At 42.7% G+C, this 17,888-nt stretch overlaps 2 protein-coding genes across 3 annotated transcripts in view; both read right to left on the bottom strand.

The window, feature by feature from the left end:
• Nucleotides 1-64: 64 nt before the first annotated feature.
• On the bottom strand, nucleotides 65-9,775 carry isca1 (iron-sulfur cluster assembly 1). Its single transcript, XM_038982115.1, has 4 exons — nucleotides 9,661-9,775; nucleotides 6,794-6,847; nucleotides 5,959-6,064; nucleotides 65-1,365 (listed from the first exon to the last, which is right to left on the bottom strand). The coding sequence occupies exons 1-4, from the start codon at nucleotides 9,757-9,759 to the stop codon at nucleotides 1,217-1,219; spliced, it is 408 nt and encodes a 135-aa protein (XP_038838043.1). The 5' UTR covers nucleotides 9,760-9,775; the 3' UTR covers nucleotides 65-1,216.
• A 6,892-nt stretch (nucleotides 9,776-16,667) lies between these two features.
• The window catches only part of tut7 (terminal uridylyl transferase 7), a 52,773-nt gene continuing 51,552 nt past the window's right edge, over nucleotides 16,668-17,888 (bottom strand). For both annotated transcript variants that reach the window (XM_038982120.1, XM_038982119.1), the window contains one exon: nucleotides 16,668-17,871. Coding sequence is in view for 1 of the 2 variants with exons in the window: in XM_038982119.1 (XP_038838047.1) it covers nucleotides 17,813-17,871 (59 nt within the window). In the remaining variant the exon portion in view is untranslated. The remainder of the gene's footprint in view (nucleotides 17,872-17,888) is intronic.

Genomic DNA, 17,888 nt, shown 5'->3' with positions numbered 1-17,888 from the left:
ATGGAATCATGTAGTAACCAAAAAAAAGTGTTAAACAAATCAAAATATATTTTATATTTGAGATTCTTCAAAATAGCCACCCTTTGCCTTGATGACAGCTTTGCACACTCTTGGCACCGCTGAGCCACTTGGGAGGCCCCAGCCAATGAAGAAAATGGACTACTTTAAAATTGAGATAGCATGGCAGCACTATTGAGGCACTCACAGACCTCCAGCCCTCTCTTAGGAAACCATGTCATGCTGCTTCCTCGACCTTTTCTACAGTCGGTGACTTTAGCATTACCCATCAAACACGCCCAACACGTCATGTGACTATATTCAACCTACAGGTAACTACCAAAATAATGGAAACACTGGCGTAAATTGGGGATAAAGTAAATTGAAAGCAGGTGCTCCCACACAGGTTTGGTTCCTGAGTTAATTCAGGAATTAACATCCCATCATGCTTAGGGGTATGTATACAAATTTTGGGTGGGCCATTAGTTTCCTGCCCTGTGGATGGCAGTGGTCACAGAATGGTGTGATGAGCATGAAAACGATGGCCATGGCATATATGGTTTACGTCTCAGTCACCAGATCTCAACCCAATTCAACACTTTACGGGGAGATTCTGGAGCGGCGCCTGAGACGGCGTTTTCCACCGCCGTCCACAAAAAAAACACCAAAACGATGGAATTTCTCGTGGAAGAACGGTCTCCTCATCCCTCCAATAGAGTTCCAGACACTTGTAGAATTCATGCCAAGATGCACTGAAGCAGTTCTGATTGGTGGAGGCCCAACGCCCTATTGAGACACTATATGTTGGTGTTTCCTTTACTTTGGCAGCTCTCCAAGTCTCTCAGGTACTGTTTCTATGGTTACTGCCAGAACCACATGCATGTCTATGTAACAAGATTTCAGGGGGCTCAGCATGTCACAGCCCAGTGTTAAGATATTAGCCCTACAAGTACACCATCACAAGACCCACAGCAACACAACTCATTTCTGTTCTGTAGCAGCACAGAAACATCCCATGTCTGTCTCAGAGAACTTCACACCACGTCTCACTCCTTCTCTCACGTTGTGTCCATCAGGCCTTTATTCACAGGCCTCCAGGAAGGGAAGGGAAGTGTGAGAGGGTTGGGAGATGTATGTGTGGGGTTTATGGGTGGTAAGTATGGGTGCGAGGATGACGTTTGGCTGTGTAGGGAGGCCAGGTCCCCAGCATGAAGCCCTTTCACATGTTAAAGCTCTCTCCACAGCCGCAGGTGCCCTTGATGTTGGGGTTGTTGAAGACAAACTCACTGGACAGCTTGGACTCCACGAAGTCCATCTCGGTCCCCAGCAGAGTGAGCTGGGCCTTCTTCTCTATAAATACACGCACACCTGCAGGAGAGGACTAATAATTATTAGGGCTGTCAACGTTAATGCGTGACATTATTAAATGCTGTAAGTTATTTTTGGCGCCGTTAATCCGTATCTCCATTTCTTAGGCGCACGCGTTTCCTCAAAGACCTTTTTAAATGCAACACAACACACTCTGCTGTGCCTGTCCCAAGGTTTCCGTTAGGAAAATGTGGCGCCGGACAAGAGGCCTCCTGAACCATTGATCAGAGGCAGTAGAGGCCTCCTGAACCATTGATCAGAGGCAGTAGAGGCCTCCTGAACCATTGATCAGAGGCAGTAGAGGCCTCCTGAAACCATTGATCAGAGGCAGTAGAGGCCTCCTGAAACCATTGATCAGAGAGAGGAGTAGAGGCCTCCTGAAACCATTGATCAGAGGGAGGAGAGGCCTCCTGAACCATTGATCAGAGGCAGTAGAGGCCTCCTGAACCATTGATCAGAGGCAGTAGAGGCCTCCTGAAACCATTGATCAGAGGCAGTAGAGGCCTCCTGAAACCATTGATCAGAGAGAGGAGTAGAGGCCTCCTGAAACCATTGATCAGAGGGAGGAGTAGAGGCCTCCTGAAACCATTGATCAGAGGGAGGAGTAGAGGCCTCCTGAAACCATTGATCAGAGAGAGGAGTAGAGGCCTCCTGAAACCATTGATCAGAGAGAGGAGTAGAGGCCTCCTGAAACCATTGATCAGAGAGAGGAGTAGAGGCCTCCTGAAACCATTGATCAGAGGGAGGAGAGGCCTCCTGAAACCATTGATCAGAGGGAGGAGAGGCCTCCTGAAACCATTGATCAGAGGGAGGAGTAGAGGCCTCCTGAAACCATTGATCAGAGGGAGGAGTAGAGGCCTCCTGAAACCATTGATCAGAGGGAGGAGTAGAGGCCTCCTGAAACCATTGATCAGAGAGAGGAGGAGAGGCCTCCTGAAACCATTGATCAGAGGGAGGAGTAGAGGCCTCCTGAAACCATTGATCAGAGGGAGGAGTAGAGGCCTCCTGAAACCATTGATCAGAGAGAGGAGTAGAGGCCTCCTGAAACCATTGATCAGAGGGAGGAGTAGAGGCCTCCTGAAACCATTGATCAGAGGGAGGAGTAAAGGCCTCCTGAAACCATTGATCAGAGGGAGGAGAGGCCTCCTGAAACCATTGATCAGAGGGAGGAGAGGCCTCCTGAAACCATTGATCAGAGAGAGGAGTAGAGGCCTCCTGAAACCATTGATCAGAGGGAGGAGAGGCCTCCTGAAACCATTGATCAGAGGGAGGAGAGGCCTCCTGAAACCATTGATCAGAGAGAGGAGTAGAGGCCTCCTGAAACCATTGATCAGAGGGAGGAGTAGAGGCCTCCTGAAACCATTGATCAGAGAGAGGAGTAGAGGCCTCCTGAAACCATTGATCAGAGAGAGGAGTAGAGGCCTCCTGAAACCATTGATCAGAGAGAGGAGTAGAGGCCTCCTGAAACCATTGATCAGAGAGAGGAGTAGAGGCCTCCTGAAACCATTGATCAGAGAGAGGAGAGGCCTCCTGAAACCATTGATCAGAGAGAGGAGTAGAGGCCTCCTGAAACCATTGATCAGAGAGAGGAGTAGAGGCCTCCTGAAACCATTGATCAGAGGGAGGAGTAGAGGCCTCCTGAAACCATTGATCAGAGGGAGGAGTAGAGGCCTCCTGAAACCATTGATCAGAGGGAGGAGAGGCCTCCTGAAACCATTGATCAGAGAGAGGAGTAGAGGCCTCCTGAAACCATTGATCAGAGAGAGGAGTAGAGGCCTCCTGAAACCATTGATCAGAGAGAGGAGTAGAGGCCTCCTGAAACCATTGATCAGAGAGAGGAGAGGCCTCCTGAAACCATTGATCAGAGGGAGGAGAGGCCTCCTGAAACCATTGATCAGAGAGAGGAGGAGAGGCCTCCTGAAACCATTGATCAGAGAGAGGAGTAGAGGCCTCCTGAAACCATTGATCAGAGGGAGGAGGAGAGGCCTCCTGAAACCATTGATCAGAGGGAGGAGAGGCCTCCTGAAACCATTGATCAGAGGGAGGAGAGGCCTCCTGAAACCATTGATCAGAGGGAGGAGAGGCCTCCTGAAACCATTGATCAGAGGGAGGAGAGGCCTCCTGAAACCATTGATCAGAGGGAGGAGAGGCCTCCTGAAACCATTGATCAGAGAGAGGAGAGGCCTCCTGAAACCATTGATCAGAGGGAGGAGAGGCCTCCTGAAACCATTGATCAGAGGGAGGAGAGGCCTCCTGAAACCATTGATCAGAGGGAGGAGAGGCCTCCTGAAACCATTGATCAGAGGGAGGAGAGGCCTCCTGAAACATTGGAGCATTAACAGCAGGATGTTAGTGACTTGTGCTGTTTATGGTGAAAATGTATTAAAAAACACAATACAGATGATTTGGTTTCCATCCCTTACAATCAAAGCCTAGTTTGTCTGTAACTCAATACACTGCTTTTTAAGTTTGGGCTGCAGGGGCAGTATTGAGTAGCCAGATAAAAGGTGCCCATTTCAAACGGCCTCGTACTCAATTCTTGCTCGTACAATATGCATATTATTATTACTATTGGATAGAAAACACTCTCTAGTTTCTAAAACCGTTTGAATTATATCTGTGAGTAAAACAGAACTCATTTTGCAGCAATCTTCCTGACAGGAAGTGGAAAGTCTGAAATTGAGGCTCTGTTCTAGGGGCTGGCTATTAAAGTCCTGGTTATTTATTAGTTTAGATGCACTTCATACGTCTTCCACTAGATGTCGACAAGGAGTGAGAAGAAATGGAGTGTGTAACTTGATCTGGACTCGAATTACAGCTTCTGGAATGACGTGTCCCCCATTTCCTGTTTTCAGGAAGGCGCGAAGAGGGACCTGGATTTGCCTTTTGAAAAGCTGTCGTTATAGGCAACTACTATCTCCGGCTTTGATTTTATTTGATACATGTGACCATATCAACGTAAAGTATGTTTTTTCAATATAGTTTAATCAGATTATTGAAATTTTTTCGGGAGTTTTGCCGTGTTCCGTTCTCTTCCGTTTGTTGACAATGGAGAGATTCGTGCCACTTGGCTAGTGTGCTTGCTAAATCGAGAGGGAAAGAGTCCGTTCTAAATCCAAACAACGATTGTTCTTGACAAAGGACACCTTGTACAACATTCTGATGGAAGATCAGCAAAAGTAGGAAACATTTTATGATGCTATTTCATATATCTGTCGTACATGTGAACTAGTCGTCGGCGCCCAGATTTTGGGCACTCTCGCCATAACGTAAACTGCATATCGTAATGAAGTTATTTTTAATTCTAACACGGCGATTGCATTAAGAACTAGTGGATCTATCATTTCCTATACAACATGTATTTTTTAGTTATGTTTATGAATAGCTATTTGGTCAGAATATGTGTCAGAAAAAGTGTCAGAAAAAAATCCGGACGTTGTGGGAAAAAGTAGCTAAGTTAGCACAATGTATAACCATTGATTTCAGCTCTAAATATGCACATTTTCGAACAAAACATAAGTGTATGTATAACATGATGCTATAGGACTGTCATCTGATGAAGAATATCAAGGTTAGTCAAAAATTATATATCTTTTACTGGTTTGTTACGATCGCTAACTTTTACTGCTGGGAAATGGCTTGTGTTTTTGGCTATTGTGGCTACGCTAATATAACGCTATATTGTGTTTTCGCTGTAAAACACTTAATAAATCGGAAATATTGTCTGGAATCACAAGATGCCTGTCTTTCATTTGCTGTACACTATGTATTTTTTAAGAAATGTTTTATGATGAGTATTTAGGTATTTGGCGTTGGTGTCTGTAATTATTCTGTCTGCTTTCGGTGCAATTTCTGATTGTAGCTGCAATGTAAACTATGATTTATACCTGAAATATGCACATTTTTCGAACAAAACAGATTTATTGAATAACATGTTATAAGACTGTCATCTGATGAAGTTGTTTGTTGGTTAGTTTGGTTGGTTCTTGGTTAGTTAGGTTGGCTTTGTGCATGCTACCTGTGCTGTGAAAAATGTCTGTCCTTTTTTGTATTTGGTGGTGAGCTAACATAAATATACGTGGTGTTTTCGCTGTAAAACATTTTAAAAATCGGACATGTTGGCTGGATTCACAAGATGTACCTTTCATATGCTGTATTGGACTTGTTAATGTGTGAAAGTTAAATATTTAAAAAATATATATTTTGAATTTCGCGCCCTGCACTTTGAGCTGGATGTTGTCATAGGTGTACCGACGTCGGGCTGCAGCCATAAGAAGTTAAAATGGAAAAATATTTTACAGCAACATTAGGCACGCACTGAGACATTGTAACATTACAGTAAAACCACAACTCAGTATTTTACAGCAATAATAATAAATCACGTATCATGTTAAGGAGAACATTTCAACATAATGTTGGGGATTTCATTTAGATTGTAGATGAAATAATAATAATATAAGAATAATAAGAATAATACATCTGACAAGATGAGGACACATCAACATGTTTTCTAAAGTGGTCCAACGAGGACGTAAGTCTAAACATTAGGATAACGTTGGGATAATGTCATTTAGGATAATGGCGTTTGCTCACCGTCCTGCAGCACTTCCTCATCAGCCTGATCCTTCTGCTTGGTGAAGTCCAGAGTGTAGGTCATACCGTTACAGCCCCGCGTCCTCACACCCACCTTCAGACCAAGCTAGACACAACACAACCACCATCATACCACTACCCATAACCCCTCACACCCACCTTCAGACCAAGCTAGACACAACACAACCACCATCATACCACTACCCATAACCCCTCACACCCACCCTCAGACCAAGCTAGACAACACAACCACCATCATACCACTACCCATAACCCCTCACACCCACCTTCAGACCAAGCTAGACACAACACAACCACCATCATACCACTACCCATAACCCCTCACACCCACCTTCAGACCAAGCTAGACACAACACAACCACCATCATACCACTACCCATAACCCCTCACACCCACCTTCAGACCAAGCTAAACACAACACAACCACCATCATACCACTACCCATAACCCCTCACACCCACCTTCAGACCAAGCTAGACACAACCACCATCATACCACTACCCATAACCCCTCACACCCACCCTCAGACCAAGCTAGACACAACCACCATCATACCACTACCCATAACCCCTCACACCCACCTTCAGACCAAGCTAGACACAACACAACCACCATCATACCACTACCCATAACCCCTCACACCCACCCTCAGACCAAGCTAGACACAACACAACCACCATCATACCACTACCCATAACCCCTCACACCCACCCTCAGACCAATGTGAACACAGTGCTAGGCCGGAACAAAAGCGTGCTCTCAAAGACGTCTCCAGGAGCAGAGAAGGAGACTCCTGGGTTGGAGGGATACTCACGTATTCTGGTTTATCCTCCAGCAAGCTCCTGATCCTATTCACAGCAGATGGAGTCTGGAAGAGAGACCAGAGGGGTTGACCACACAGTCCATTTACAGTATCATACGCACAATCATCCTACGGCAACTCTAGGAATCTCTGATACCAGATATAAATATGACTATTCGGAGAATTCAAATCCTTGCATCCCATTGTAGGATCGCCACACCAACACCACTGTCACACCAACAACACTGAACAAAAATATACAATGTAACATGCAACAAATTCATTGATTTTACTGAGTTACAGTTCATAAGGAAATCTGTCAATTTAAATAAATTAATAGGGCCCTAATCTATGGATTTCACACGACTGGGAATACAGATATGCATCTCATGGTCACAGACACCTTAAAAAAGATGTAGGGGCTTGGATCAGAAACCCAGTCAGTATCTGGTGTGACCACCATTTGCCTCATGCAGCGTGACACATCTCCTTCACACGGAGGGCCTTGCGTTATCATGCTGAAACATGAGTTGATGGCGGTGGCTGAATGGCACGGCAATGGGCCTCAGGACCTCGTCACGGTATCTCTGTGCATTCAAATTGCCTTCGATGAAATGCAATTGTGTTGGTTGTCTGTAGCTTATGCCTGCCCAAAACATAACCCCACAATGGGGCACTCTGTTCACAACGTTGACATCAGCAAACCACTCGCCCACATGATGCCATACACATCTGCAATCTGCCCGGTCCAGTTGAAACCGGGATTCATCCATGAAGAGTACACTTCTCCAGCGTGTCAGTGGCCATCGAAGGTGAGCATTTGCCCACTGAAGCCGGTTACGACGCTGAACTGCAGTCAGGTCAAGACCCTGGTGAGGACAACGAGCATGCAGATGAGCTTCCCTGAGACAGTTTTTGTAGAAATTCTTTGGTTGTGCAAACACACAGTTTCATCAGCTGTCCGGGTGGATGGTCTCAGATGATCCCGCAGGTGAAGAAGCCGGATGTGGAGGTCCTGGGCTGGTGTGGTTAGATGTGGTCTGCGGTTGAGGCCAGTTGGACGTACTGCCAAATTCTCAAACGACGTTGGAGGTGGCTTATGGTTGAGAAATTAACGTGTTCTGGCTACAATTCTGGTGGACATTCCAGCAGGTCAATTGCACACTCCCTCAAAACTTGAGACATATGTGGCATTGTGTTGTGGGGGGGGGGGAAAGTCCCCAGCACAAGGTGCACCTGTGTAATGATCATGCCCTTCAATCAGCTTCTTGATATGCAACACCTGTGAGGTGGATGGATTATCTTGGCAAAGGGGAAATGCTCACTAACAGGGATGTACACACACTTGTGCACAACATTTGAGAGAAATAAGCTTTTTGTTGTTATGGAACATTTCTGGGATCTTGTATTTCAGCTCCATGAAACCAAAACTTGACAAGATGTGTTTATATTTGTGTTTACTATAATGTTTACTAGTAGTAGAGAGGACCAGAACAGTAGGGCTATAACGTTACTGTTACACCAAACACACCTCATTTCTAATGACATTTTAGGATGGTTAGCTGAAGCAGAATAGTCACATTTTCGTTCTCAAGCGCCAAAACTCTGAGCGCACCACTAGGCAGAATATATGCGTTGATTGAAACAAAACACAAGAAAAGGCTAGTAGTTTAACACCATCTACGAAATGTAAGTTATTTAAGAAGACCTAAATGCATATTCCCATTAAATGGATTGACATCAGATAATTGACATGGAGATTCAGTTGGGACGTTTTACCAGTAAAATTTAAAGAATTAGTATTCACGATGAGTGATGGACTATTTTGGAAATTAGGTAGCCTGTGCCTAACTTGATGTTTGATGGTATTAAAAATAGAAAATGTTATTGAGACAATGTGTAGCTTAGGCAGACGTTGCAATTTAAATGCGTATTCAATTGGCTACATCTGTCGCGACAAACTCAGATAATTGTGACATTTACATTATTTGGACACCTAACAGCTCTACAACAAGTAGGCAATAAAGGATTGCAGGCCTATGATCTCATATAATTACAATTCCATTCTAAGTTGTTAATGTTTTGACGTATTGTCGCATAACCATGTTTCCAATGTTGTCACAACAGCAGTTTGGTCAACTCGCCAGTGGGACTGGGCTATCCAGCAGCAACTGCAGTGAGCCGAGCTACTTAATCACAATGTCACAGAGGCCTTTATCTTCAAACCGTGCCTGCACAGTTGACGTTGACAAGCTGGCTAACATTTTATGTAAGAAACTGTGCTGCTCCCCCCTCATCGGACCCGGAACTAACTGTGTCACTGGACATGAGTGACAAACGTCCTTACGTAGCTACTATAGCTAGATAAAAACTATAGTGTATTCCTAATCATTTGCTCGCTAGCTAGCGATATTAGCACACTAGTTAAAACACAGTTCTCAAATCACCACTACACTCATTTTTGAAAAGCCCCAATCCGAAATTTAGCAAGGATTTAGCGGATTAAAACAGCAGGTAGTGTGGGCGGACGAACTCCGAAGCTATCAAAAACGACATTTCATGGGTGCTGAAATCAGTAGTTTGCATGCATGTATGCATATATATATATATATATATATATATATATAAAACCGTAATTGTGTGACGGAGCTCACACTAGTCGGTCATCAACTCCATTGTAAATCGTTAAACTTAATCGGCAAACTAGGATTATGAGAATTTAATTGACACATGAGTGCGACCAAAAACGACGACATAGCTATATTACATGACAGCTAGCTCGCTTTCTGTAACTTCGGAGCCAACAGTCTTAACAATATTCACCGACACTTCATTGTTTGGAGAGAAAATAATATAATGTAATATTTTTACACACTTACCAGCGTTAAAGCCGCTCTTGTGGCTAATATCTTTCTTTTACTGACTGCTCGGACGGTCGCCCTAGCCACCATGGAGGCAGACATGTTCGGTAATGACATATCTAAGCCACAGATGATGGAACAATGACACAGATATTTGACTGGTTGTATAAATGTGAAGTATCCGTTGGGCGTTTCCACCCACTACCAAATATGGTAGTGAGAGGAAGCCCACTGGCACACAAACGAGATGGATTTTTGTCTGACATTTTCTCGTCAATTAAACATTTAAATTCAATACAGTTCAGTTCAAAATAAAAACTAGAATCTGTTATTAACAGAGTGGACACATTTTTGTAGACTTTGCCCTTTGCATAGGTTGTACAAAATCGCGCTGTTTAGGAGTGGAAAGGTAAATTGAGTTACTGCTCACTTTCACAGAGTAGGCGTTCTCTAACGGAAATATGTAGATGTTTACAAGAATGCGCCACTAGCAGTGCTTGGCTCTGCCCACCACCTTGCTTGTTCTGCCCACTATGACTCATTTATTCACATTGGAAATGATAAACTGTCGTCTATCTTGGTTTACTTATAAAAATCTTTATTAAAGCCTTAGCTACAGAACATATTTATGTAAACGAACATGAAAACACCGGTGTGCGCATGAGCGGGAAACATCCAACAAAGCGGTTTAGCAAACGGATCCAAAATAGGGTGACTTATTGAATGACAGGCGATTGAGCCAACAGAAATCCAGGGAGGTTACGACACTGTATGACACCTTCAAAAATGTGTGCAACGCAACAAATAAATTCATTAGGCAGGCTAGATCACTGAGGTAAGAACTTGATACTGAGTCCAAGATTACCTTGAAAACAACGGAACGGGCAGGTCATCTACTCACGCCTGCCCTATACCGTCTATATCCGGGTTGGCAGAGTTTCTAAACCCAGAGGCGCAACATAGAGAAACTTCCGGGAAATGTTGCGAAACAGACAGCCAGACCAGCCCAGGGTTTGAGAAGTCAATGAGGGAAGTGGACAATTCTTCATGAATTTTCTCGAAATCTAAAGGGACAACCTAGATTTGAGACAATGTTTTAGGTCAATGTCTTACGTTACTCCAACATCGTGAGAGTGACAAACTTTCACGAGGTTTGAGTGAAATTACTTGTTCAACTATTAAGACATTGGCTCAAATCTAGGTTGTACATTTTAGATTTCAAGAAAATGTAAAACTATGGAAGACCTTTTTACTTCTCAAAACCCCGGCCTGGTCTGTTTCGCAAGCGTTCTCGGAGGTCTCGGAGATGTTTCTCCTCTGGGTTTAGAAACTCTGTGCTAGCCAGGGTTGACAGGTCAAGCGAGTATTTCTAGTACAATGACTACCCCCCCCCCCCCCCCCCAAAAGGCCTGAAAACTAGCCCAAAGAGAGGAGTTGCCACATCTATACTATAAACTCCTTTTCCATAACGTTATCGAGCCAATTAAGGACGATCATGGTAACTTGTAACGTCGTTTGAAGCAAAATTCGGGTTTCCTCAAAATAAGAATTGCAAGCTATGACATATGTAGGCCGTCATTGTAAATAAGAATGTTTTTAACTGACTTGCCTAGTAAAAAACAAAAAAAACGTTAAATAAAACAAAATACGTAAAGGAATTTAAATATGTGACAAGATAATTGTCCCTTATTAACAAGCCAGATCATTTTTCATCAATGGATGTCTATTTAACTCGCTTGACTGCTATGATTATACAATAAGGCACAATGGGGTATGGTATATGGCCAATATGCCACCGCTAATAACGACGAGTGCCTGGATACAGCCGTTAGCCGTGGTATGTTGGCCATATACCCCGGGGTGCCTTATTGCTATTATAAACTGGTTACCAATGTAATTAGTACAGTAAAAAGTAATGTTTTGTCATACCTTTCAGCCAATCAGCATTCAGGGCTCGAACCAGGTTTCTAATTGTAATTAAATCCCCTTTGCGCATGTGCGTAATAGATAAATATGACAGGAGAGTTTGGTGATGACAATTGGACAGAGGATCTCAAAATCAGAGCAAGAAAAACTTGGATGAACATAAAAAACAAACAAATGTTAGGCTATTTTCTGGCCATTGTGCTGTTACGTGCCAGATGTTAAGACTACAAACCCGTATAAAATGGCACATTTGCGAGATTGATTAAACTTTTCAATAGGCATAGGTTACAGACTCAAATCTGGGTTTATGATTGTAATTCCATTTTGCCATGGTTTTCTTAGATAAAGACAGGTGGCCTATAGCTCCTGATATGCCTACATCTCATGTTAGGTAGCCTAGGCAAGATGAACGATTTAGCAGTTTGCTTAGTTCAAATTAACTGACATGCATAGCGAGGCGATTTCGCAAATTAGAAGTGCCTGTTTCCCCAATAGCCTGCTGGGATAGGCTACTGAGGATGGGGTCGTACTTTCAATCCCTGAATTAAATGTTAATAATATGTATATGGCCTGAATATGTTTGTCAACAACAGCCAGTGTTTATTTTTTTAGCATTTGTTTTACCTGTAGCCTAATCTGACTGTTACATCAATCTAATGTGTTTTACCTGTAGCCTAATCTGACTGTTACATCAATCTAATGTGTTTTACCTGTAGCCTAATCTGACTGTTACATCAATCTAATGTGTTTTACCTGTAGCCTAATCTGACTGTTACATCAATCTAATGTGTTTTACCTGTAGCCTAATCTGACTGTTACATCAATCTAATGTGTTTTACCTGTAGCCTAATCTGACTGTTACATCAATCTAATGTGTTTTACTTGTAGCCTAATCTGACTGTTACATCAATCGAATGTGTTTTACCTGTAGCCTAATCTGACTGTTACATCAATCGAATGTGTTTTACCTGTAGCCTAATCTGACTGTTACATCAATCTAATGTGTTTTACCTGTAGCCTAATCTGACTGTTACATCAATCTAATGTGTTTTACCTGTAGCCTAATCTGACTGTTACATCAATCTAATGTGTTTTACCTGTAGCCTAATCTGACTGTTACATCAATCGAATGTGTTTTACCTGTAGCCTAATCTGACTGTTACATCAATCTAATGTGTTTTACCTGTAGCCTAATCTGACTGTTACATCAATCTAATGTGTTTTACCTGTAGCCTAATCTGACTGTTACATCAATCTAATGTGTTTTACCTGTAGCCTAATCTGACTGTTACATCAATCTAATGTGTTTTACCTGTAGCCTAATCTGACTGTTACATCAATCTGTGTTTTACCTGTAGCCTAATCTGACTGTTACATCAATCTGTGTTTTACCTGTAGCCTAATCTGACTGTTACATCAATCTAATGTGTTTTACCTGTAGCCTAATCTGACTGTTACATCAATCTAATGTGTTTTACCTGTAGCCTAATCTGACTGTTACATCAATCTAATGTGTTTTACCTGTAGCCTAATCTGACTGTTACATCAATCTGTGTTTTACCTGTAGCCTAATCTGACTGTTACATCAATCTGTGTTTTACCTGTAGCCTAATCTGACTGTTACATCAATCTGTGTTTTACCTGTAGCCTAATCTGACTGTTACATCAATCTAATGTGTTTTACCTGTAGCCTAATCTGACTGTTACATCAATCTAATGTGTTTTACTTGTAGCCTAATCTGACTGTTACATCAATCGAATGTGTTTTACCTGTAGCCTAATCTGACTGTTACATCAATCGAATGTGTTTTACCTGTAGCCTAATCTGACTGTTACATCAATCTAATGTGTTTTACCTGTAGCCTAATCTGACTGTTACATCAATCTAATGTGTTTTACCTGTAGCCTAATCTGACCGTTACATCAATCTAATGTGTTTTACCTGTAGCCTAATCTGACCGTTACATCAATCTAATGTGTTTTACCTGTAGCCTAATCTGACTGTTACATCAATCTAATGTGTTTTACCTGTAGCCTAATCTGACTGTTACATCAATCTAATGTGTTTTACCTGTAGCCTAATCTGACTGTTACATCAATCTAATGTGTTTTACCTGTAGCCTAATCTGACTGTTACATCAATCTAATGTGTTTTACCTGTAGCCTAATCTGACTGTTATATCAATCTAATGTGTTTTACCTGTAGCCTAATCTGACTGTTACATCAATCTAATGTGTTCATAATAACACAAGGCTACTACAAAAACAAACTGGAGTTATAAGCTTTCTATTCAACTGGTTTACCAGCTCCAGGTAGGCTACACATTGAGTTACAGGCTTTCTATTCAACTGGTTTACCAGCTCCAGGTAGGCTACACATTGAGTTACAGGCTTTCTATTCAACTGGTTTACCAGCTCCAGGTAGGCTACACATTGAGTTATAGGCTTTCTATTCAACTGGTTTACCAGCTCCAGGTAGGCTACACATTGAGTTACAGGCTTTCTATTCAACTGGTTTACCAGCTCCAGGTAGGCTACACATTGAGTTACAGGCTTTCTATTCAACTGGTTTACCAGCTCCAGGTAGGCTACACATGGAGTTACAGGCTTTCTATTCAACTGGTTTACCAGCTCCAGGTAGGCTACACATTGAGTTACAGGCTTTCTATTCAACTGGTTTACCAGCTCCAGGTAGGCTACACATTGAGTTACAGGCTTTCTATTCAACTGGTTTACCAGCTCCAGGTAGGCTACACATTGAGTTACAGGCTTTCTATTCAACTGGTTTACCAGCTCCAGGTAGGCTACACATTGAGTTACAGGCTTTCTATTCAACTGGTTTACCAGCTCCAGGTAGGCTACACATTGAGTTACAGGCTTTCTATTCAACTGGTTTACCAGCTCCAGGTAGTCTACACATTGAGTTACAGGCTTTCTATTCAACTGGTTTACCAGCTCCAGGTAGGCTACACATTGAGTTATAGGCTTTCTATTCAACTGGTTTACCAGCTCCAGGTAGTCTACACATTGAGTTACAGGCTTTCTATTCAACTGGTTTACCAGCTCCAGGTAGTCTACACATTGAGTTACAGGCTTTCTATTCAACTAGTTTACCAGCTCCAGGTAGGCTTCACATTGATTTACAGGCTTTCTATTCAACTGGTTTACCAGCTCCAGGTAGTCTACACATTGAGTTACAGGCTTTCTATTCAACTAGTTTACCAGCTCCAGGTAGGCTACACATTGAGTTACAGGCTTTCTATTCAACTGGTTTACCAGCTCCAGGTAGTCTACACATTGAGTTACAGGCTTTCTATTCAACTAGTTTACCAGCTCCAGGTAGGCTACACATTGAGTTACAGGCTTTCTATTCAACTGGTTTACCAGCTCCAGGTAGGCTACACATTGAGTTACAGGCTTTCTATTCAACTAGTTTACCAGCTCCAGGTAGTCTACACATTGAGTTACAGGCTTTCTATTCAACTGGTTTACCAGCTCCAGGTAGGCTACACATTGAGTTACAGGCTTTCTATTCAACTAGTTTACCAGCTCCAGGTAGGCTACACATTGAGTTACAGGCTTTCTATTCAACTGGTTTACCAGCTCCAGGTAGGCTACACATTGAGTTACAGGCTTTCTATTCAACTAGTTTACCAGCTCCAGGTAGTCTACACATTGAGTTACAGGCTTTCTATTCAACTGGTTTACCAGCTCCAGGTAGGCTACACATTGAGTTACAGGCTTTCTATTCAACTGGTTTACCAGCTCCAGGTAGGCTACACATTGAGTTACAGGCTTTCTATTCAACTGGTTTACCAGCTCCAGGTAGGCTACACATTGAGTTACAGGCTTTCTATTCAACTGGTTTACCAGCTCCAGGTAGGCTACACATTGAGTTACAGGCTTTCTATTCAACTGGTTTACCAGCTCCAGGTAGTCTACACATTGAGTTACAGGCTTTCTATTCAACTAGTTTACCAGCTCCAGGTAGTCTACACATTGAGTTACAGGCTTTCTATTCAACTAGTTTACCAGCTCCAGGTAGGCTACACATTGAGTTACAGGCTTTCTATTCAACTGGTTTACCAGCTCCAGGTAGGCTACACATTGAGTTACAGGCTTTCTATTCAACTAGTTTACCAGCTCCAGGTAGTCTACACATTGAGTTACAGGCTTTCTATTCAACTGGTTTACCAGCTCCAGGTAGGCTACACATTGAGTTACAGGCTTTCTATTCAACTGGTTTACCAGCTCCAGGTAGGCTACACATTGAGTTACAGGCTTTCTATTCAACTGGTTTACCAGCTCCAGGTAGGCTTCACATTGATTTGCAATGACTCCAGTGATAAATAATTTCAACATATTTATTGTATCAAATGGTAGCCTACGATGGCATGTATATTAATAGGCTACTTGATGGCCAACTGAGGCAAATGTATCATTCTCCACATTTAGCCTCATGTCAGTTTCTTTGAGGACCCCCCCCCATAAAAATAACCACGAGGGAGTTCCACAACTTCCGTTTAAATTTCCCCTCGGGCTGATTTAGAAATAGCAAACAACAAGCGACCAATACATTTTAACCCGCGACATTGTTTTCAAAGTAGCCCAATATGGCATGGCAACACCGATGGGAGCACCGGAAGCAACGCAAGCAGCGATGACATCACCTTGTCATCCAAAACCATAGCAGGCATTGGATAAAACTGTTCGTATCTTTGGATGAGTGAAAAAATAAGGAAAAATGTTTCGCTTGTCAGCAAATTAAGTTTAAGATATGTAACTTTCAAAATACAAAAATCATCCCTGCATAATGCGTTGTGCATTTTGATGTAGCCAAATGGTAAGAGAAATGCATCATACAGGGATGATTTCTGTATTTTGAGAGTTATATATCTTGAAAACTTGATTGTTGTAAAGCAAAACATGTCGGAACTATGTCAACATTGAGGCAAATACCAAAAGATGGTTTTTGGGGTGGAATTTTCCTTTAGCCTCTGCTCATTGTGTAATGTTATCTTCTTCTAAACTTCAATGGTAGAAAAATACATATCTGAAAAATATACTTAACATCTTCAGGACATTAAATTAATGGCATGTTTCTTTTCTTTTTGTAAAGAACGTTTATTTATAAAGCAGGTCTCAGAACACTAGCATCCCAGACCAGAGTGGACAGAATCTGACATTACAGCTACCAGGCCCACCAATCAGAGGCACCGTGGCCACAAAAAGGCAACATAAAAACAAAAAACATTTTTCCGGTTTTCCCCCTTACCGCTAACTGCACCCCAAACCCAAAATCAACCCTCAACCCAAAACCCCTGTGTAGATGATAAAGGACAAGTGGTTCGGTATATAAGCCATATGGTGTCACACCCTCCCCTCTGACAGACTAGGTTGTCATTTAATGTTTTACCATATTGCTTATATCTATCCAGTCCTCTCAGATCTACACACATGGGGGTTAGCTACTAGTAACCCAATACAGAGACATATATTCTGCACCTGTTTAGAGGGAGCAGGCAGAAGCAGAATGGAATTAATCTTTAGCTAGCTACCATGTTTGGAGACTCTGGCATGGAGGAGACAATTTAATACAAACTGTCCATTATTATCTAAAGAACCCATCTGTTTCAGGGTCGTTCCTCCACCTCTGAATACAGATTCACCCTTTTCACACACGTACAGAGATGAGCAGACAAACACACAGTCACACAGCCTGGCTCAAACTGGATTTGACTAGACAAAGTGGAAGAGAGGGGCGTTTGGGAGGACGTCATTGCACGAGACAAATCTAACAAATAATCACTTTTAAAATAACATTAAAAAATAAAAATCAACTTAAGAGAGGAGCATGCAAAATGGCTTTTCAGTTAAAACACAATACAACGCTTTAAAAAGTTCCTCTGAGGCAGCAAGGGTAGTTAAAACATAAAATGCCCCCTCTATGTCCCAAATGGCACCCAATCTCCTACATAGTGCACTACTTATGACCAGGGCTCTGGTCAAACATAAAGCCCTGGTCCTAAGTAGTCTAATATATAGGAGATTAGGGTGCCATTTAGGAGACAGGCTCTCAGGCTCTGCCACCATCCACTGGGGTTCCATGTCAGGGTTCCAACAGGTGGGGTTCTGAGTTCCGGGTGTTCTAGGTTCAGGCTGGTGAACTGCAGGTCAGACCTCAGAGGGAGTAGAGTAGAACCCAGAGGTTTGGGGCTAGAGCTACCTCTCTCTCCCCATCTCCTCAGTCCACTGGGCTCCTTCTGGGACCAGACAGACCCATGTGTCTGCTGGCTAGACTGCCTGGAACACACATGGAT

Source organism: Salvelinus namaycush, unplaced genomic scaffold (assembly GCF_016432855.1).
Source record: "Salvelinus namaycush isolate Seneca unplaced genomic scaffold, SaNama_1.0 Scaffold103, whole genome shotgun sequence".
Classification (NCBI taxonomy): domain Eukaryota; kingdom Metazoa; phylum Chordata; class Actinopteri; order Salmoniformes; family Salmonidae; genus Salvelinus; species Salvelinus namaycush.
Note: the sequence above shows the minus strand (reverse complement) of the source record. Positions and strands in the feature narration are given on the sequence as shown.

Excerpts from the sequence above, each read along its gene's own strand:
- isca1 (XM_038982115.1), bottom strand. The coding sequence starts at position 9,759 with ATGTCATTACCGAACATGTCTGCCTCCATGGTGGCTAGGGCGACCGTC. Across the intron at positions 6,065-6,793 it reads TGGAGGATAAACCAGAATAC|CTTGGTCTGAAGGTGGGTGT; the intron begins GTGAGTATCCCT and ends TGTTGTGTCTAG. Across the intron at positions 1,366-5,958 it reads TGAGGAAGTGCTGCAGGACG|GTGTGCGTGTATTTATAGAG; the intron begins GTGAGCAAACGC and ends CCTCTCCTGCAG.